This window comes from Triturus cristatus, chromosome 3_2 (genome assembly GCF_964204655.1).
Source record: "Triturus cristatus chromosome 3_2, aTriCri1.1, whole genome shotgun sequence".
In the NCBI taxonomy this organism is placed as follows: Eukaryota; Metazoa; Chordata; class Amphibia; order Caudata; family Salamandridae; genus Triturus; species Triturus cristatus.
Genome location: NC_140584.1, coordinates 216,314,433 through 216,337,054, shown reverse-complemented (window position 1 = coordinate 216,337,054; position 22,622 = coordinate 216,314,433). Strand labels below are relative to the sequence as shown.

Below are 22,622 nucleotides of genomic sequence, written 5' to 3'. Positions count from 1 at the left end.
CTCTGCTTGCCCTGATTTCAACTTTACCCTTTCCCTCTTTGATAAGAAGCAAAAGTTCGGTTTTTGCCTTTCGGCAAGCATTGTTAAACCAGGAGGGGAGGGAAAGTTTCCTGCCAAGCCTATTTATATTTTGGGTTAGACATTTGGAAAGATGTTTGATCAAATCCTCATGAATCTGTCCAAATTGCATAAAAATGTTCTGGGAAGTTTCTTCCAATTTAAGTGCCTCAAGCTTTTCAAATATGGGAACAACCTGGGCATATAGTAAAGGTATCTTCCCATGGTGTGAGACTAGGTGCTCCCATGTTATTCTGCGCCTATTATTAGCGAGATCCAAGGAATTCTCCGCGTTGGTCCTTGGAATATCTCTAACCTCCAACCCAGGGTGATCACAAACTAGTTGAAGGGCATTGTAGTCACTGTCCTCCCTGTCTAAAACACTAAAATCCCTTATGTGAGTCCATAAAGACAGGTGGACCATAACGTAATCTAAATGCGATTCGCTGCCCCTTCGATTAAAAGTACATCTGGAAGGGATGTCTGACTTGAGCCTTCCATTGCAGGCCCTGAGACCAAATTGGAGGGACAGGGAGGTGTAAGGCTAGGGGGGAGCAACCTCTAGCAACCGGGGCCTGTGGGGGAGGGATGGACCACAGGAGATCTTCTTCCGAGGTCAGCCCCTCCATTATACCTGGGAGGGGCTCATACTGGCAGTTTAAATCGCCGCCAATTATAAAGGGGGTGCCCTCTGGGATTGTTTCCAGGACCGTCACTAGCTCCGCAATTGTAGACGATTCCTGCGCAATGTTCACTGGCCTAGCGTAGATGTTAATCAGTAAAAGATTATGAGAGTTGGGCCATTCCAACAGTACGGCTAAAAAATCTGCGGAATCTGTCGGGAAAATGGAGGCCTTGCACCCCAGATCGATAGCCACCCAAATGGCTAGGCCTCCCGACGAGCGGCCTTTCCTCCCCCAGGTCGCATGTGCAGAAAATACAGCGAAGCCAACATGGGAAATCTCCTCCCTTGCCCAAGTCTCCTGAAACAGGCAAATATCTTTATCCCCAATAAAAGAGCTCCAGGCCGGATTGATCCATTTAGTGGCTAGGCCCGCGACGTTCCAAGATAAAATCTTGAGGGGAGACAAAACATCCGTCGCGGGATATGCAACTGGGATATGAGCCGGTTCGGAGGTCGGGCCCTTGTGTGAGTTAGAGAAGGTATTAGGGATATAAGGATTCATAGCCATGGTCGAGTTAGGCGGAAAGCAGATAACCCCCACGGGACCTTCTGTATTTGGATGATTACAATCCAAATGGGTCAAATGCTCCTGCACAGTTGAAGTATCGGGATGGGCAAGGGGAATGCAAGGCATGGTTTGATGCAGGACTACGCCACCCCCCCTAGCGGGCGGTCAATCCACCATATCTAAAGAACTAAATCTATTGTATGTGGGGAAATAGTCATAACGAGAAGGAACCATAGAGAAGTGGTCCCTGCTGAACCCTTGGCCTCCCGGTTTCCCTCTCCTACCAACCAGTACCCAGCGATCTTCCTCCTGGTCGGGCGCCGTGTCCGGGTAGAAAAATGACAGTGGGTAGGGTTGGATAGGGGATCCCTGGGTGGTTTGAGGCCACCTGCAAATATGAGAAACCGTGCGGGGGTCCCTGAAATTAATCAGTACACAGTCTCCTTTAATAGATTTGCTGGTATTCCCCAGCCAGGGGGCCCTCCTCACCATAAGAACCTCGCTATAAATACCCTGGGGAAGGGGTCTGTTAAGAGAGAGCCAGTGGATGCCCTTATTTTTTAGAGCATCAACTGGTTCTTTAGCAAGAGGTCCTAGTTCGGGAATGCCTGTTAAAATGACAGTATAGGGGGCAGCCTCCGGCGGCAGATGGATTGGCCTGTGTCTAATGTCAGTATCTTGCGTCCCTGCTATAGATTCCAGTGCCAACCCATGAGAACTGGAATCAGTAGTACAAGGTGCGGTCGAGGGTTCGATTATGTGAGGGATAGGTGCAATGAAGTTGCGTGGCTGGGAAAGCTTAGGTGGAGGGCAGCCTTCTTTTACTGGAAGTGTTTGGGTGGTATTTGCCTGTTGACTATCTGGTCCAGATACTTCTAGAAGTGATTGGATTCCCCTCTGGAGGTTCACTATAGATGTTTCTATTAGAACCAAACGGTCTAGTAGTGGAATGAGTGATTTCTTCAGGAGTGAACTTAGATCCAAGGAAGAGAAGCCAGCCACAGATGGTGTTGGGTTATGATTCTGACGTGTATAGGCAGGTATATCTAGCGGAACTGACCCTGTTTCAGTTGGTCTTAATTGGTTAGGTACACTCCTCAAGTTAGGCTTGGCAATTTTGGGCTTTTGCCCTCTGACAGTTTGCGCCTTGCTTTTCCTCTTCGGGATTGCACCTTCCCGCTCCCCTTGGCTAGGTTGTTTAGTTGGAGAATTGCTACAAGGGGTATCAACCTGATCAGGGATTAAAAGATTTGTATTATGTTGAGCGGGGTGCAATCTAGGTGGAGGAAGGAAAGAAATACTTAGCTCAGTTGGGGCTGAAATGTCGTAATCAGTAACAGAAGAAATCAGCAAATCTGGTTCAGAGATACCAGATTCAAGAGCTGCATTAGGTGACGTAAGGTCATGGGCATGAGCTGGAGAAGTAGCCTGTGCAAGAGGTCCCAAGGAGGATCTCCTCACCCAATCAATCTCCTGAGAGATGCGCCTTTCTAAGATAGTAATTTTGTCGATCAGCAAAGAGCCAGCCTTAGCGAAATACCTATCCAAAGTGCCGGAGGCAGCTCCAGCAGCTAGCGCAGATTTACTTCTAGTTTCTCTAGCAGACATGATGGGGATCAAGCGGAGAACCTCTTAAAGCCCTTGGCTTACCGCAATAAATGACAGTAATGGGGCCTGGGCCTGGCTCGCCCGTATTCGAACGGCCTCAAACGGCCCGCTCTTTGCCCGGTCTTCGCACCGCGCACGTTCCGCTAGCGCGAATGCAGTGGCCAGTATATGTGTGGGAGAAGTCTGCAGGGGGAGGGGCTGGGAAGAGTACCCAGCTGCGCCGATGGTATTCCGGGCGCTGGGAAAGCTGGTCCTCGCAGTCCCGCCCTCCTCTGGAAACAGTGGCTGTGTGGAGCATGGAGGCAGCAAGCAGCAGTCAGGGCACATGAAGTTCTGCTTCAAAGGGAAGTTTTTATCTCCGAGCGGCTCCCGCGAAGCGGGGGCCGCGAGTCGCTGCGTTGGTCAGGGGGAGGGGCTGGGAAGAGGACCCAGCTGCGCCGATGGTACTCCGGGCGCTGGGAAAGCTGGTCCTCGCAGTCCCGCCCTCCTCTGGAAACAGTGGCTGTGTGGAGCGTGGAGGCAGCAAGCAGCAGTCAGGGCACACGAAGTTCTGCTTCAAAGGGGAGTTTTTATCTCCGAGCGGCTCCCGCGAAGCGGGGGCCGCGAGTCGCTGCGTTGGTCAGGGGGAGGGGCTGGGAAGAGGACCCAGCTGCGCCGATGGTACTCCGGGTGCTGGGAAAGCTGGTCCTCGCAGTCCCGCCCTCCTCTGGAAACAGTGGCTGTGTGGAGCGTGGAGGCAGCAAGCAGCAGTCAGGGCACACGAAGATCTGCTTCAAAGGGGAGTTTTGATCTCCGAGCGGCTCCCGCGAAGCGGGGGCCGCGAGTCGCTGCGTTGGTCAGGGGGAGGGGCTGGGAAGAGGACCCAGCTACGCCGATGGTACTCCGGGCACTGGGAAAGCTGGTCCTCGCAGTCCCGCCCTCCTCTGGAAACAGTGGCTGTGTGGAGCGTGGAGGCAGCAAGCAGCAGTCAGGGCACACGAAGTTCTGCTTCAAAGGGGAGTTTTTATCTCCGAGCGGCGCCCGCGAAGCGGGGGCCGCGAGTCGCTGCGTTGGTCAGGGGGAGGGGCTGGGAAGAGGACCCAGCTGCGCCAATGGTACTCCGGGCGCTGGGAAAGCTGGTCCTCGCAGTCCCACCCTCCTCTGGAAACAGTGGCTGTGTGGAGCGTGGAGGCAGCAAGCAGCAGTCAGGGCACACCACTAATTGCTAGGTCTACACACACATCCACTCATTCAGCCATATAATCACTCATACATTCAGCCACTCATTAATACAAGACTATCAAATGCACTCATACACCTATACAGACACTCACACACCACCACTCATCCAGAATTACTCACACACCTAGTCAGTCATGCAAAGAAACAATCACACTTCCATTTACTAACCTACACAGTTATACACACACCACATCACTTATTCAAACAGAAATGAACGCATACTTACTCTCTTATAAAATCACTGATACAAGTACATACTCATCCATACAGCCACCCTCACAATCACTGACTCTGATGTATAGTCATGTATATACTCCAACTCTCACATACACTGCCTTTTACATATGTAGTTACTTGGACATGTACCACTGAGACATCCATTCACTCACCAACACACCCATACATACACTCACCCACCCATACAACTGTTTCCACATGCTCTCTTGAACCCATACACGCAGTGAATCAACCACTCAAACATCTATGCACAGAGTCACACACCTCCCACCCACCCACACACATAATCTGGCACCCATACAAATACTCAGGCAACCAATCAATAACCCATATACACATTCATGTAGATACTGACCAACCCATGCAGAAGCTTATTCAACAACAGACAGACTGATACAGACATTGACACAGTTTAGTCACTAACCCATGCATTCAGTAAGACACATGTAATCACTCACTTAAACAGTCAGTCACGCACCTACTAAATCCTCCATCCAGACACTTATACACCCACCCATTCTTCGATACACCTTGGTATATATATAAGACATATTTAAACGTTAAAGAAACTCACAGTCACTGGATGATGTAATTAGTGATGTCATCAGTGATGCCATTTGAGAAGTCATCAGTGATGTCATCAGTGATGTCACTGACCATGTCATGAATGATGTAATATGTGACATCATCAGCAGTGCATTGCGGGGGAGTGGGTCATAGTTAGCTGAACTAATTATAACAGCGGAATTTCTCTGTTTTTGTATGAGTGAAATGTCCAACTAATTATAATGTCCCTGAAACCTATGTTTTTTCAGTGAAAATATATATATTTCTTTTTTTTGCAGATCATTAGTGAAGCAATTGTAGATAAATAGTTATGATAAAAATATCTACTTATTTATGCACTCACTTATATACGTGTTAAAACATAATAATGGAACTATCAGTAATATGTACAGAACTAATGAATATCTATATATATTATATTTTTTTAAACATGAATATTTTACACATTTATACAAAGCAATACACATATATAGGTGCATATCTATAGGACAAATAAATGCTTATATACAGAGAGATATGGTGTATATTTATATCTGTTTGCCTATGGTGATTATGTGGGAAAGACCAATTCTTGAATAGTTATCTGAAGATAAGGTGGTTACCCGTGGATCTTATGTTGAGGGGTAAAGAGTTCCACAGTTTGGCTGCTTCAACAGAGAATGATGTACCACCCATTTTTTTTTTCTTTTTACCCCCTGATATGTTTCTGCACTTGCTTTTTCCCCCAGCTCCCAATATAGTTAAAATTGTGGATGCAATAAAGTTTGCGGAAAGGCAATACAATGCAAAAATAGTTGCAAAGACTCATTTAACACTCATTGGCTCAAATATTGGCATCGGGTGCAACAACATACCAGCATCATGAGGAAACTGTATTACCTCCAGCAGGTTTTGCCCACAATTCTAATATGGGACTCTAATCAAAGCTGAATCTTTATCCCTTTCTCAAAAACATGTTTAGCTAGCAAGCACAAACGAGACATAGGCATTTTAAGGCATAGGCAAAGTGAGCAATTGACCAGGGACCCCACTGTCCAGGGGGCCCCATGAGAAATTGAACTTCCTTGCTATTTCATCACTTTCTATTCTATTTCTTTATCTGAACCACTGTCACTCTGTGCCTACCACTACCACTGACTCTGTCTCTCTGCCCCGTGTCACCTTAAGGATTTTTGGGGTCCGGGCAAGACACATTTAAATAATTTTTGTGGGAACCTGTTAAAATGTAACACATAATTTAGCATTTTTAGCATCATGCAGGCTTGAATTAGCAGGAAATGGATAATCCAATTCTAATATAGTGTCTATAACGGTCAAAAACAAATGTAATGGCCTGGGCCCTGAAAAGCCTTAAAATGACACTGAAAAAATAACTTCATGGTCCCAACTAACATATAAGTAAGTCATCCCCCTCAAACTACAGCACAAATTGCAGTAGTAAGAGCTGGAAAAAAAGTTACAGCCAGGGAGCACTTTTTTCAATCTGGCCCTGAAGTGTCTTGACTGGCAAAATGATATAGAAGAACATGTGTGCATTTAACAAATACCTGGAAATGTTTAAAAAAAATATGAATCCTTCAAAAACTCTGAGAAACCATGAGAAAGTATTATCCAAGAGAAAGCGTTTGCAGTGTGCACTGAGAACATATGGCCTGTTCTTCATCTGAGCTGTCTTCTAAGTCAGAAGGAACATAAAATATACATCTATAGGCTGCTTGGAAATATAAAAGAAAGAAAACTCATTGAAAGCTGCAAAAATACCGAAAAGCCATGAGCCAATATAAAGTGCCTATCCTCGGACAAAGAAATGTTTGTTATTCAGGATCCAGGCTGCGCTCCATGTTCCTCTATCTGTTCTGCCACTGACGACAATGGCGGAGGGGGAACAGTGGGTGAAAGGAACAGCAAGCGTTGTTCCTTTGCTGGGCTGCATGACAACTTTGTATTGCATTTCTATGTTAGTGTGACTTCCACATTCATAGAGGCAGAGCTTTCTACAGTTTCAAACTGCACACTGAAATAAATATGGTGAAAAGATTCCAGGAGAGTATAAAGTATATTTGGAAAATAATCAGAAAAATTACTTGTGTCCTTGAAAACATATGAAACTGATATATTCAGTATAACGATATAATCCGAGACAAAGTTGAAGATTCTTGATAATGTCAAAGGTTACGCCATTTTGTTATCTATATTATTTAATAAAACACTCAATCGTGCTTCATTTTACGATATTATAGAGACAAAGTATGCCATTTAATAAAGTGTCATATTTGTTTTCATATGCTGACTGAGACACATACCTAAGGAGTGATAAGAATGCTTCTATTGCCGCCACCTGATCATTTGATCCTGCATCTCTTTCAAGGTCTGCTCATGGACATGCAGTATTTCCATCCATATTAATATTCTACTTTTTCAGAATCCTAAGGATGCAAATGTATTATCAACTGCCAGGATATATTTGATTTCATTCCCAGCATGTCTCATGCCAGACAAGAAAATATCCTTGTTTGTCATCTTTGACCTTCATTCAGGAATCCCTTTGGCTACACGTGAACTAGGCTTAAACACAGTTTTTATTTGTAATTTTATAAACATATTTAAACAAACGCACATGAGAGAGTTTGGGAATGCAGAGCCAGATGGTCCCAGAGCGTCATAAGGGGAGGGGCACTATTTGTAAAACTTTTGCGTTGGATGTCTTGTGGAACCAAATCCTGGGAACAAAGTACACCTTTCAACACTTGACTCTGGGTAACAAGGCGGACTCCAAGCAGAGGTTCTGGGGCTAGAGACTCAGAACTGGGCAAGACAACAAGCAATACTTAATATGCTGGGCACAAATTAACAAATGTATATATTCTGACAGGTGAAAATCCTAATGTATCCATTCTCAAGGACCTCACTAACTGCAGTGGGGCAACAAAAAAAAGTCACACAGGGCAAATAACACCCTAAATGTTGATTGGACCCCTAAACCAAGAACACCTAATGGTTTGAGCACTAGCAGACTCTTACAATTAGAAACAAAATACCACCAACTTGTGACTATCACAAACAAGAGGGTGGCATTAATAACGTTAGGATTACTGGCCCCGCAATGGTCTCAACATAAAATATAAAGGTAGAATGTAAGCCCTTACATCACAGTACATTTCTCCCGCAGAAAAATATTTTAGATGCTACCAGAAATAATTAGTGAATTGAACTTCCGTTTTTCATCATAAAATTGCAATGCTAGACAAAAAAAACATTCAACGTTCCATGAAAGAGACTATTTTCTACTTTCAGCAAGGTTGAATAAAATTGAAAAAAAAGGAGCACTTAACCGAGAGGACAGGACTGAAAACTGTGCCAGATCGACTGAAATGGGTATTGGTTTGCTCCAGATGGAAACCACCAGGAGTTTAAATTGAAGGTCTCTGGGTTCCGAGGGGCTTATTCATGAGCCCTTGCGTCACTTTTGCGCCGCCGGTGCGTCACTTTTTGTTATGCACCTGCAGCGTAAAAAATGAGCCTTGTTGCACCATATTTACAAAGTGACGCATCTAGGTAGATGCTTCACTTTGTAAACTCCTGCGCCACATTATACCTGCGCCAGGTATAATGTATGTATGGGGGTGTTCCGACGCAATAAAGGGTCGTAGAAGTGATGCAGTGTAATCTATAAGATTTCACTGCACCACTTCTAGGACGCAAATGCGTCAATATCTTACGCCTGCCTCATGGCAGACGTAAGACTGACGCAGGCACATTTCACATGGGACTTGCCCATGTGTAATGACCCATTTCTGGAGTCGCGTCACTTTTGTGACACACTCCAGCAATGCGTCATTTTTGCGCCTACAGATACGTCAGAAATACTGACGTATCTGTAACTCCTTGCGAGATGATGCGTCATACTGTAAATATGACGCATCATTGGTGTTGCAAGGAGGGTGCAATGAAAAGTGACGCATCACTGTTTTCACGCAGCGATGCGTCACTTTTCATAAATGAGGCCCCAAGTTTTTAGCAGGTTTTTCTCTTGGATTGTAAACTATTGTTGCCAGCTTCTGGTTCTGCTGCGTCTCCTTTCATGCATCTAGAAGCTACAAAGAGCTCAGGACCAGCCCTCCTGGCCTAGTCCCTAGTTGGCCTGGTATCTTCCTGCATCTGCACCTCTTGGCCCTCAAATCAGGCAAAGCTCTCTCACTGCACTCCCCAGGGTCCAAATTCTTGTGACCACATCCAGGACATTTGCGTGTTCAACAGAAGGCAGTGCTACCCCTTGCAGGTGTACCACCCACAGGAACAGTCCACAGAATTCCAAGGAACCTCCCTCCTTCAGTTTCCCCAGCAAGCCAGGCCTCTACTGTCACCCATGGCGAGTGGGATACTAGATCCATTGCTCCTGGAGTCACAGTCAGAGTCCATGAAGTACAAATCTTTAGGCCTACTCCAGACTGTGGTTCATCAGCGAGTCATTGATTCCTTGCTCTTCTGTGGTTCTCTCTTCACTCAAAATCCCTGCCCCTTTACTCGGCTCTAAAAGAGAAAATGGTGAGTTTGAGAAGGTCGGAGCTCCTACCCATCTCAAAGATACCACATCACCCATTTATCCCTGAAAGATATTTCCTGGGAGCAGTCTGCAGGCTGTCCAAGCTCCTTACACATCGTGTTGGAGATTTTCCATATGGCAGAATCTAGCGATGGTCTGGAAGAACTTTTCTCTTAGCTTGACTTCCCTCCTAACTACCACTGCAAAATTGGGGGCATATTCTCAAGCCTCTATTGCCACGGAAACGTCACTTTTTCTGACGTTCCTGTTGCGATAGGGTCAGCGCCTTATTCACAAGGCAACGTTAAAGCCACTTAACGTGACTTTATTTCTCCTCGTTTTTGCATTTTCCATGTGTGCTGCCTTGTGCAGCACACATGGAAGATGCAAAATGCCATGGTTTGTTCATGTACAAGAAGGTGTCCTGTACATAAATAAATCTTTTTTTAAAAAATGCTGTTTTGTAACTTACATGTGTGCTGCACGAAGCAGCACACATGTAAATTACAAACTGGCAGCCGCGGCCCGTGGAGGGAGTTCCGTGGGGCGGTAAGGCGGGGCGGGGGAGGGTCATGGTGGGGGGTTCTAAAAACCGGAATATGGATAATTGCAGGTAAGTAAACAATTAAATAAATAAAACGAATTTCGTAGCGCGCGCTGCATCTATATTTTCTTACCATAGCCTGGTAGTTTTATCTTAACTTTCCCAAGCCTCTTCCATGTCTAAAGTTTCTCTTTTCATGTTGGTGTCTCCCTGAAAATGTGATTCTCTTTGTGTCTCCTTGGACCTCAGGTGTTTGCTATACATTGGCACTTATTCTGTACTTCTTTCTATCTTTGGGATTACTTCCCCAAATATTTGTGCCACCGCAAGTCCACCCAAGAATGCAAGGCAAACATATCTGAATAGGGTGTTCTGCAACCCAATTAATGTTCAAAGAAAGTCATTTAACGAATAGCACTTTGTAATTTCATCTCTGTCTCTAACTGATGTAACTTTATTTCCTCATTACTCTCATGGAATGTTACTAAAATCATCCTGGTAGCAAAAGTTTTCCATCCAACTGGAATTCCATGTTTGAAACGTCTGAACAAGATGAAAGAATGAACTGGATTTTACCATGTACTCTGCTGAGCTGAAATAGAGGATTGTGCTTGTCAGACCAGGGCGCAATGCCTCTATGCTGTCTGGCTCAGTAAAAATCAGTCAACTTGCCTCTTGCACAGGAAGCTCTGATTATTTTACAGTAAGGAGCAACCTGACAGTGAAAAAAGTGGCCGAAAGTTGATGTATGCAAATGTATCTGTAGAAAACTAAGGAAGGCCACATTAAACAGAAGAGGACTGTGTCAATTAAATACACAGTTCTCTAAATATCACGGCTATTTTTTTAAAGGTGATATAAACATTCAATCAAAATTATACATTGTGTCATATGAGTAGGTCCTCCCACAAGCTCACCTTGCTGCCTTGAACTGGTCTCCTACAGCCCGCTTGGCCGGCCCTGCCTCGCGCACTCTGCAGCAGTTCAGCCCATTGTCATCTAAGGTTAGCTTCCTTGTCGCACCCTACACGATCTACAACCTATGGTGCGTGTTCTGCATGCACAAGGCTGTGTTAATTCATTCTTTGTTCTTCTGTATACGTTGTGTTAGTCAGATTTTCGCTCACTGTATTATTTCATCTCCCCATTCCTGCATAATCATTGTGCTTAGTCAGCCTTTCATATCTTCTACTATTTTTTTTTAGCTCTTCTAGTTCTGTGTAATCATTTGTGTTAGTCAGCTTTCCGTTCCTGTATTACTTTTTATCTCCTTTATTTTGCAAATTGGTACTTGTATAGCGCACTACTCACCCGCAAGGGTCTCAAGGCGCTTGTACGAATACCGCTGTGGAACCCATCCTGGCTTTCCCTGTGAGGCCTCCACTCCTGGGCACCCCCAAGGTGGAGGCCAGGCCTCATTTAGCGTTGTGGGGGCCGTTGTGGAGATTAAGCAAGCTATTGCCCAGAGTTGCAGAGTGGGACTCCATGATTGGAATAGGCACCGAGGCGAGAATTATCATGCCCGTGGACTTTTTGAGCCCAAGACCCGCCCAGGCGGGGAATTGAACCCTGGTCCCGGGCTAGACCTCTGCACCAGGGTCTGCCGCTCTAATCATTGAGCCACACTTCTCCACTAAGTGTGTAACGTTGTCTTAATCAGCCTTTTTGCCTGTATTAGTCAGCTCATTGGGCCCCTTTCCACAATCGTTTGCTGCCGTTTGATGATCCTGCCTCGCTCGCCTAGCTCCTTTCTCTCCCCAGGACCTACTTAATGGAGGCCGCTGAGCAGCTGTTCAGCATACACACACCGCAGGTGCACCACTGGCATGCTGAAGGCAGGCCTAAGGCAAGCCTGTCTGTGCCAGTCCATGCCTGGACCGCATCCAGTGCCAGCAACCATAGCCCTCTGGCCATACATCGCTGCACCACCACTAACATCCTGGCAGTGGCTCTAAAAAGCCGCATCATCAACTTCTGCATCTCCTCTCCATGGTCAAGAGAAGGACCCTTCGCCTGCCAATGCTTTCCTTTCACCTGTAACACCAATACCCTCGCCACCCCCACACAGCTGACCTCTAACCCCTTGGAACAGCTCCAGTGAATGCTGCTCAACACCCTATCCCTCTGCAAATAGGCCACATAAATCTGGGACACCATCACCACATCCACAACGATGTGATGTTCATCACTGAGACCTGGCTTGCTCAGTCTATATCTCCTGACATTATGAACGCAACGCCCCACAGCTACTACCTGATACACAAAGACCGCACTAACAAGCACATAGGAGGCATCACCATCATCCACAAGAAGACCCTCCATTGCACCGCCACCGAAGATGACAACTTATTAATTAGGGAACACTCATTTTCCAAATCCAAGCCAACATGAAGACCTTAATAAGAGAGACCCTTGCATACAGACCCCTGGGTGCCCACCTCGGCTCCTGCAGCACCATCGCCATATTCATCTACTCTCTGGATACCGACTCCAATCACTACATCTTCCTCTGCAACCACAACTTGCATCTCGATGACTCCAACGACACCAACTCCACCAGCCTCTTGGAAAGCATGAACAACATCAGCCTCTTGCAAGTGGTCACTAGCCCCCCACACTGCTGTGCACTGTGCAGGACACTGGACTCAGTCTTCACAGCCACATCTCCAAGCTAACCTGGACCAAACACAGCATCATCCACTTCACCATCACAGGCTCACTGGGACCCACCACCAAAATTTCATCCCCTCACAATCTACATGGACCAAAATCACTGAGACCCAATGGACCACTGCCCTAAACACCACCAGGCCCGACACCATCAGCAATCTCATGCTGGCTGTCCATAACTTCTCTGACTGGATCTCCAACTTCATTGACACTGTCACCCCCATGAAAATGGCCAGCACCAGCAGATCTAGCAGGGACACCAGCTGGTTCACCCGCGAACTTCAACCCTTCAAATGCAAATGCAATCAATCAGAGAGATGACGGCGCTCCTGCAGCATTCCCACAGACCTCACCACCCTCAAAGCAGCCCTCAGTGAATACCATCACTGACTTAAAGAAGCCAAGAAGGACGCCCTAGCCAACTGCATCAAGGCAAGCGCCAATCACACAAAGGGACACTTAAGCATCGTCAGAGAGTTCTCGTGCTTATCTGCCCCCGATAATACGGTCTGCCCTTCCCAAAACCTTATGAACACCACAGCCATCATGACCTCAGTTCACGTCGGAACACTGACAGACTCCCGCCCCAACCTCATCTTCAACCTGGGATGGAAGGAAATCAGCAGTGCACTCACCAACATCCTCAACTGATCCATCATGACATCCACCATCCCTGACGCATTGAAACACGTAGAGGTTAAACACCTCCTGAAGGAGCCTTAGCTGACCCCAATGAACTCAAGAATTACTGCCCGATCTCTGGAGAATGTCATCAATCATGAGCTCACCCATCACCTCAAAGCGAACAAACTAATCAATGCTTCCCACTCCTACTTCCATTCAAACGAAAGCACTTAGAGCACCATGAACTCCGCAACCAACATCAGATTCCTCCTCGACCAAGCTGATACAGCAGCCCGGATCTTCCTCGAACTATCAGCTGCTTTCAACACCGTCTCCCACTGCACCCTCCTTAGCAGACACCACCACATTGGCAACAGGGGAAACGCCCTCAAGTGGATCACCTTTTTCCTCACAGAATGCACACAGACAATCTGCCAACCGCCCTTCACCTCTGGGTCCAAGAAAAACATCTGCAGCATCCCCCCCAGGGTTTTCCCTCAGCCCCACACTCTTCAACCCCTGCATGACCCGGCTGGCCAGCATTGTCTACACTCATGGACTCAACATCATCTCATATGCCAACAATACCCAACTCATCCTCTCTCTCACAGATGACCCCTGAACCACCAGATTTAACTTCTGGAACACCATGACCAATGTCACCGACTGGATGAGATCCAACGGCCTGAAACTGACACCTCACCTTGGGATGAAATTTGGTGGTCCACTGAACTTGGATCTTTGTTAAACCCCACGGACCACGCCCACAACCTCGGCATCATCCTGAACAGTGAACTCACCATGCAGTACCAGATCAATGCATTATCTTCCTCCTAATTCCACTTCCCCCTCCCTGTCCCCTCTTCTGCCTTCCCTTTATGTGACCTTTGGTCCCCCCCCAGTCTCTTTCCCCCCGCCCCTGCCTCCCCCCCTTCCCTCCCCCTCCCCCCCTCCCTTCCCCTTCCTCCTCCCCCCGGTACAGACCCCCCCGGTTGGGGGCAACAGAGCTGGGTGGACACCTGCCGCTACTACATCGGAGGGGGTGGTTCACCCGTGAAACGGCACCAATGTTTTTAGTTAGTTTGGGGTTGGGGGAGGGGGGTGGTTGTGGGGTAGGGCTATGTATTGTATTGTTCTGCTCTCTGTAGGTGCAGGACAAACCACTCAGGGTGCAGGCTACTAGTCTCGTTTGCTTACCCTAATGGACAATGTTGGAAATGCAGTGGCGTATTGCTGAGTTGGTGGATCTTTGTCACTTGGTTATCAGATTGTAGACCTTTTGATTTTTGTTTACCGTAAAATGCACAGATGACACATGGATACCGGATGTAAATGTGATTGCTTTTGTCTGGTGCTCAATAAAGATATTTTCAAAAAAAAAAAAAAATCTCCTAATTCCACACCCTCTGCATTCTTAAAAAGATCTTTAGATGGATCCCCATCAACACCAGGAAAACTGTCACCTAAGCCCTCATCACCAATTGACTTGACTACAGAAATGCACTGTATCCTGGAATCACCACCCAACTCATCAAGCGACTTCAGACTACACAGAGCACTGCAATCAGACACATCCTCAACCTCCCCAGGTCGGCCAGCATCACCCCTCACCTCAGAAGCCACCACTGGCTCCCAGTTCAGAAGAGATGCCAGTTCAAGCTATTAACCTATGCCTGCAAGGTCCTCCACAACACTGGACCAGCATACATCAAACACTGCCTGAGTTTCCACCAACCCACCAGACAACTCCGTTCCACATCCCTCGCGCATGTCCCCCCAATCTGACAGAGCCGCAGTGGAGGTCATTCCTTCTCCTACCTTGCCGCCAAGTCCTGAATGATCTCCCCCACCTTCGAACCTCACCACCACTCACAGACTTCAGGAAGGGACTCAAGATCTGGCTCTTCAACTAAAAGGCCCACAGAACCACAGCACCCGAATACCCGCGCTATATATATATATATATATACAAGTTGATTTGATTTGATGATGTCATGATTTAAACTTATCTGGATACAAAAATCTAACTGTGTTTCATTAAAAAAAAAAGGGTCTTTTGTGTGTGTCTGATAACAAGGAACAACATGTCTCAGATTTGCTCTCCAAGTTGGCTGAAGGGCACAGACGTTCCTTTGCTTATGCTAGAATGAAATGTTGTTTTTTCAGAGAAACTCACTGTACACCACCCTTTCATTACAAATGTAGGAAAGAGATATAAAGCTATGGACTTTAATAAAAAATCTGAATGTTGGACCAAAGTCAAAGAGACAGGGACATAATGGCAAAAAATAAAACATGTTGATATCAGGGGGACAGCATATGATAAACTGATTCTCTACATAATGTTATCAAATGTGATTTCATAGTTCCAAATGTAGGACTAGTGTTTTATGAGCTTCTGATAATATTTAGACTCTTTTACATTGGAGATTTGCCTTTGCCTTTACATTGTTTTAGTTTTATTAGATTTACATTTTTTTGTGAATTTTTCTTCATTTTAATCATGTTTTATGAATGATACCTGACCAAGAACCCCATCTGTGGTCTCGATAAAGGTGATCTAACCTACCTCAACTATATAAATAATGTTATGCATGGGACTCTGAGCTTCAGAAATTGTTGTAATTATACTCTACTCTTTAAAATAGACTACCATTTGAACCAGATCTCAGGGGCACCGTACATACAGGTAGATCCCCTTTTCTATGTTTATGAGACTCAGAGCCTTATTTTATTCACTAAACATTTTTTCACTTAATTGCACAAAATGTCATCATAAGTTCAGACCCCAAACTGACAGAAACAGGATTGGTGGCATTTTACACATGCAAAGTCTATTTGCAAATGCCAAAATCAACCAGTTTGGTAAGCATTTGTACATGTACCTCAGATTTACATGTGAAGGCTTTTCCACCTGGCAGATAAACAAAATATATATATTTCCATTGTGGAAGTACTCAAGGTAATCTTGAGCATGCTTTGGATCCTTTGTGATTCCCATGAAAGCTAACGATGTCTTTCAAACATAGGAGTAGTCTTACAAGGAGATCTTTCTGATTTTCTAACTTTGGTTCAGTACTTAGCCTTATACTCTTGTTTTTGAGCTGTGACCTAGGCGGGATGTTTGAAACATTTGAGTTATAGTTGGTGCAAGTTAGGTGCTTCAACTAGATCACTCTCTTTCACCACCACCCCTTTTCAGTTATTTGTATATTCATGCATGGTTAGGGGTTTTAATGAAGCAGAATTCCTATAGGAATGACCCCTCCAAGTTCTTGATGCCAAATTCACTGATCTGAATGAAGTGGAGACCTTTTTTTGCATAGAAGCTTGAGAGTGCACCAATTGACAATTCACACTTCTGAATTAACGAATTACTGGAAAAACAAATTGACTCTACTGGCAGTTTTCACTTGTAAACCCATCTCTACAGTAGGGCAATAGAATATCTTGGTGCACCACTGCTGTTGTATTGCAGGCATTGCTTAATTTGTGCTGGCCGTTGAGGGGGCTCAGCAACAACTCTTAGTTCACAACCCCAGCATTTGTTTCTGACAGTCTATCAAAAGGTAACACTGTCTGTCTATTTTTGAGCAGAACACATCAGCAGTGTTTACAAATTCAATACAAATTAAAATGTAAGTTGTAATTCGTCATCCAAGCCATTCTTAGAGCTTTGTATGACACGCAATTGTTCAACTTGACACATTTTTTGCTGTGTGATTGTTAGTATGTAAGAGTGTCACTTGCATTTGGCAGTGCTAGCAGGGAGAGTAGGTGGCACAAGCTTCAATATCCTCCCATAATGCCATTGCCACCTTTTTTTGTTTGTAAATGAAGCCGCTGATTGTAAGTATGAGCACAATAATTGATGGCACTGATATAATATCAAGATTCACAATTCAGTTTCTCCAGTCATATAATTCATCCTCCACCTTAAACATCTCACATAGGGAAAATAGACATATTTGAGTGCTGGAACATGGGTAAGTAAAGCATGTTAAGAGTATTGTTGTCCGCGATAGGGCAACCCTTCTATAGAGTTCATGGCTTTCTGAGGAAATTACTTTGAAGTGCTACAGAGGATGCCTGTGACTACCCTATTATGTCGTGTTGTGGCTCAAAGAAACGTTTACACAATACATTTAGCCATAGAAAGAAAATTTGGGACTTCCATTTTTCATCCAGATTCTTCCTTAAATTGAGACCACTGGCCTAGACATATTCAGATTTGTGAATCGTATGTGCCTAACTAAAAACAATATAAGTGCCAGATTCTACCTCCAAGCGAAATCTGATTTCAAAAGAGGAGACTGCCCAAAGATGATATGGGAACATCATATGCTTTAAAAGTGGTGACATTTTTCAGCAAAATGGCATGGGGGTAGTTGACCAGAAGCACAACTTTTTTAACCACTCTATAATGAAACTCTATAATGCTGCTGCATGCAAATGAACAACACCTAATATGCCAGAACGTAGCTTAAAAATCAGACTGGATTACAGGGATGTCAAGTAGTCCACATGGAGCTGAAGCAGAAATAAAGCAGTAGAAACTGCTAGTGATAGTTACTCCTAAAATAAAACTGTGGTGTAAACAGGAACAATTGTTAGTGTTTACCCACCGATTGACGCACAGATCACACTTCATTGTTAGACAATCCAGCTCAATCCCTCTGGATGACACCAAAAAGGTACCCTCTCAGTGTTCCCACAACAAAGACAATATCCCTCACCTTACCATTATTCTGAACTAGAGGGATTATCTTCTTTCCGCTGAAGAAGTTCCCTAATTGGCTAAAAGTTTGTGATGCTGTGTCAAACGTTAAGAGGAACACAGTGAATGAAACCTATGGTGCATTATTGCAAGTATTGACAACACAGGGTTGTGTCATACGAATCTATAAATGCTGTATGTTTCACTAGTATTTATTATGTATTTCCACTGTGCCATAATTCGAAGGGTAAAACCTAGGAACAAAAAGTTGGTAAAATATTATTGCACTTATTGTTTTATTTATTTAAGGTAAATACTGTTCTGAAAGATCATAAGTCAAACATTTTTTTTCACAGGAGTACACCTTTCAAATTCTTTTTATCTGAACTCGTCCTCAGTTATTATTCTACTACACACAATCTTAAGCGGTTTAATACTTTATTAAAATATAAATTGTGTCATTTTCACGTCAGTGCTAACACCTTTTGCATTACCTGTGTGCAATAAGAAAAGGGTTTTCTGCAAGGTGGATCACAATGTCTGGATGCAGTAGGCTGTGACTGAACCGAGCAACCACCTGTTGGAAAAGCATGATTCTTGTCACTAAGCCAAAGAGACAGATACAAAGTACAACTGCATGCCATCCTTTTTAATGTGCTTTACATATTTACATGCCATCCCTGAACATACCATTATAATAAAATACTAATGACACAGTCATGATTGAAGCAATATACACAGTGCACAATGCCCTCCTATTATTTGTGAAAGTAGGTATTCTATATGAAGGAAAGTGAATATCCAGATGCAATGTCCTCCATACTGCATATAAAAATTCTATAAATAGCATAAACTAAAACAATTGCATCATCACCTGGCTTTTCCCAAGTGAAACTTTGAAAATTGTAGTTTGAAAAAAGTTGCAGTTTCCTTTCTTTTTCTTCACTCATGGATTGCGTTGTAGATTCCTAGGCCACTCTTTTGCCAAGTGTATGGAATTCAAATATTAGTTGAAGGGACAGAGAGGTCGCTGTCCTGAAATGAGCTAAAATTGTGCCCTACATTGCCCTAACAGAAGCCCCCCAAAAGGTGGAAAGTTTTAGTAAAAGTATCACTTTTGATAGTTTGACCAGAAAGGCAAGGTGATCTTCAGATAATATTGTGTGAGGTAAATGAGAAACAAGCCTCACAAAAGCAATACAGTACAACAAAAAAGAACATACATGTCAACACCACATTCAAGTAAACACCACATTCAAATAAATAGTCAATGTGAATAATAAAAATGTTTCACGTATGAGAAACATGTAAAATATGTTCAAATGTTATTCAAAACCAACAGTGTCACCAGCAAAAATCAACTTGAAAAACTATTACATGAAATTCATAGGGTTATGAAAAATGTGAAAACTTAGAGGTCCTGATTTTCAAAGGTAAACATACTCTTATGTATAAGTTTATGATGTTTTACAATTCAAAAAGCTATTTTACGAGTAGTATCTTAACGAGTGCGACGCCTCTGCACTCATTGCAGAGACTCCTCAGATAAAAAGACAGTCATAAAGATACTACTCGTAATATTGTTTTGTGAATTGCAAAAAATTGTAAACTTACACAAAAGTATACGTTTACCTTTTTAAATCAGGTCCATAGTGTTTTCCGTAAGTCTGCCTGGGCATTAGGTACACACAGAGCTGATCTTGTGAATATGTGCGGGCAGAAACAAGCTTGTCCTGTTGAAGGGACTTGACGTTTGACTTTACACAGCGAAAAAATGTCAAGTATTACTAACCTATAGTATGTACAAACAGGGATCTAACAAAGAGTCAGACATAAGTTGTAAATGGTACACCAAAACTCATAAATGGTAAACCTGGGAAGGGAAGGGAATAGCAATGGCTTGGAGAGAACAGCTTGTCAACAATTGGCATACAAGGTGCATCTGTACGAATTGCAAATACACTGGACTCAAAGTTTAATAAAATAGCCAGTGGGGGTTCAACCAGTATGAACAATGATTTTAATCTTAATATTGTAAGACCTATGGGAATCTGAGATACCTCACTCCTTTTTTTTAATAATGGGAGTATAGCTCCTTGTTTATTACTTTATGACTGCACCCACTGCAAGATGGTGCTTTTGATTGTGCTTAGGTTACGCAACATGTTGGGGCATGTACACACTGGCACTATAGACATTCAAATGAGATTGTATCTTGAGTTATTAATTGGGTATTCATGAAGATATATCCCACTTGATAATCAATTATTATGGCAAGCGATTTTTGTTCTTTTGTCCCATCATATATTGTCTCACATGCTGTAGGTTGAAAGATTTCTATTTAAACAAGGGCTGATATTCAGCTTCAAATGAAGTGGCCATGTTTTTATCATGCATTGCATATGTCTACTGTGGTCCTTGGCCTTCTCTGCAGGGTCACCTGCAAACGTTGTGCTTTCACTCCTCCTACTTTCTGAATTTCATTTTTGTTGGCATTAGGCATCTGTGCACCTTACCACTGCTAACAAGTGCAAAACTGCTTGCACTCTCTAACGAAAATATGGTAAAATTGGCCTGCACCTGATTGGTCCACTGAATTTACTAATAAGTTCCTTGTATATGGTTCTACATATAACCATTAGGTGTCAATTAAATGCGACCAGTGGGTCTGCAGACCTCATTGAGCTATCTACTTACCTAGTAGCTTAAAACATGTCTCAGACATGCTTTTGCAAACTATAGTGCAGTTTTAAAACTTCCAATTTGACATGGCAAAATACAACTTTTACCAGGCCTAAATCTTCACGTTTAAAACATACACTTCACCCTTATGGTAGGTTCTAAGCTGCCCAGAGAGCAGGGTGGATTGCATTTAAAAGTGGGACATGTGTTTTTATGTTCTATACGTCCTTATAGTGAAAAGCTCCTACACTCTACTTTTTCACTACTGCAAGGCCTATCTCTCTCTTTGAATAACATTGGGGTGCTGTATTACATTTAACAAGTGCTAACTTTTGATTGGGAACAAAGGGGGACTAGATGTTGACAGAATGGTTGGGAGCGGATGTTCCCTGACCACTTACACTTAAAAGGGATGGCTCCAGCACACATGCAAAGAAACCTGACACAGTCTTTTATCACCCCAGACTTCTTGGAGCCCAGGCAGTGGAAAGGAAGAACTTAGCAGAACCAGATGTGGGGGTAGCCAGGGTGTCACCTCCACTTCAAAGGTATAAATATTTGATCTCCTAAAGTACCTCTTCAGTATACTCTTTGACCTGTGGACATTACAGAAGAAGGACTGCCTTGTTCCCCAGAGAATATGATGCATGGCTTGTACCCCAGAGGACTGCCCTGCTGCTTGAGGCCTGCTGTGTTACCCATAGGGCTGCCCTTCTGCTAGATGCAAGTCTTGGTCTCTGAGAATGAAGACTGGTCCTGCTCCCTTCATCACAGGCAACCCAAGTGCCTCCAAGGGTCAGCTGGCTGACATTCTGTCTGAGATGCAGAGACACAACAAGCTCTTGAGGCCTTCCTGCAATATCCCAGCTGATTTTCTGCATTGGCCCTGCCTCGACCTGCAACAAGGCATGTCTGATTCTTGCTGGCATCTGCTAGAATGAGTCACTGATCCCCAAAAGGTGCCTCGCCAAGTCCTGGATGCTTGGCTTGCATCAGAGTGCAATCCTCGACAAGAAAAAGTGAAATTCTGAAGTTTTGGGCATGTCTTGACCACAACCGGTCTCGTGGACACCGAGACTCGACTGCCCATGCAACTGGCAATGCAGAGCTGTGGTGAACCTAACTCTATGTGCTACAGGGATCACTGTCAATGCAAATTCTGCACTTCATGCAACAGCAACCACAGCCCACAGTGACTACCAACGTGAATCTCTGGCAACAACCATCTGCAACAACAGAGTACAGAAATGACAGTCCATGACATCAGAACTGCTCTTCACACTACAGTGGCAACCATCCGCAATGCTCTCTCTCCTCCTCACTGCCTCCCCCACCACGAATAAAACTCTTCACGCTGCACTTTGAGAATATAACTTTTTCAGTGGGACTAACCTGGTCTTTGCATGCGACCCATGCTCCATCGTAGTCATCCTGAACTTATGATTTTATCCTGGTCTAGCACCACAGGATGACCATGATTGGCGATTTGTGATTTTAGACGCTGAACTTACCTAAATGTTTGAAATTGCTATCACATTAAAATTTCTCATTGCCAACTATGGTGAAATATAATGAGCTATTTTATTTGCATTTATTTAATTTCCAGGCAGTGACTGCTTTATTTTTACTGACTTATATTGTGGGAGTTTTGAGATTAAAGGAAGATATTTAATGTACTTTTCAATTCCATATCCTCACAAATACGATTGATACACAGAAGGAAAAGGAAACAATCAGTGTATTTACTAATACATTATGATTAAGAAAAGATGTGTCCTACATTCAACCATGTTCTGTTAGTTGTATTAATTCTAGGTATAGTTAAATACTTTTTTGTCCATTTACAAAATACTCCTGTATTAAACAGAGTGGGTACCCTTGTAAAGAAACTGTCACAAGATGTTTAAGATTTAAATATTTAAACCTATTTTTCACATTTCTTATTGAAGTGAGCTAATT

General features: G+C 44.0%; 1 protein-coding gene across 1 annotated transcript in view; it reads right to left on the bottom strand.

The window, feature by feature from the left end:
- Nucleotides 1–22,622, bottom strand: part of THSD7B (thrombospondin type 1 domain containing 7B) — a 2,208,177-nt gene that overhangs the window by 33,178 nt on the left and 2,152,377 nt on the right. The window contains exon 26 of the mRNA XM_085647534.1: nucleotides 18,476–18,558. Coding sequence (XP_085503660.1) covers nucleotides 18,476–18,558 — 83 coding nt within the window. The remainder of the gene's footprint in view (nucleotides 1–18,475; nucleotides 18,559–22,622) is intronic.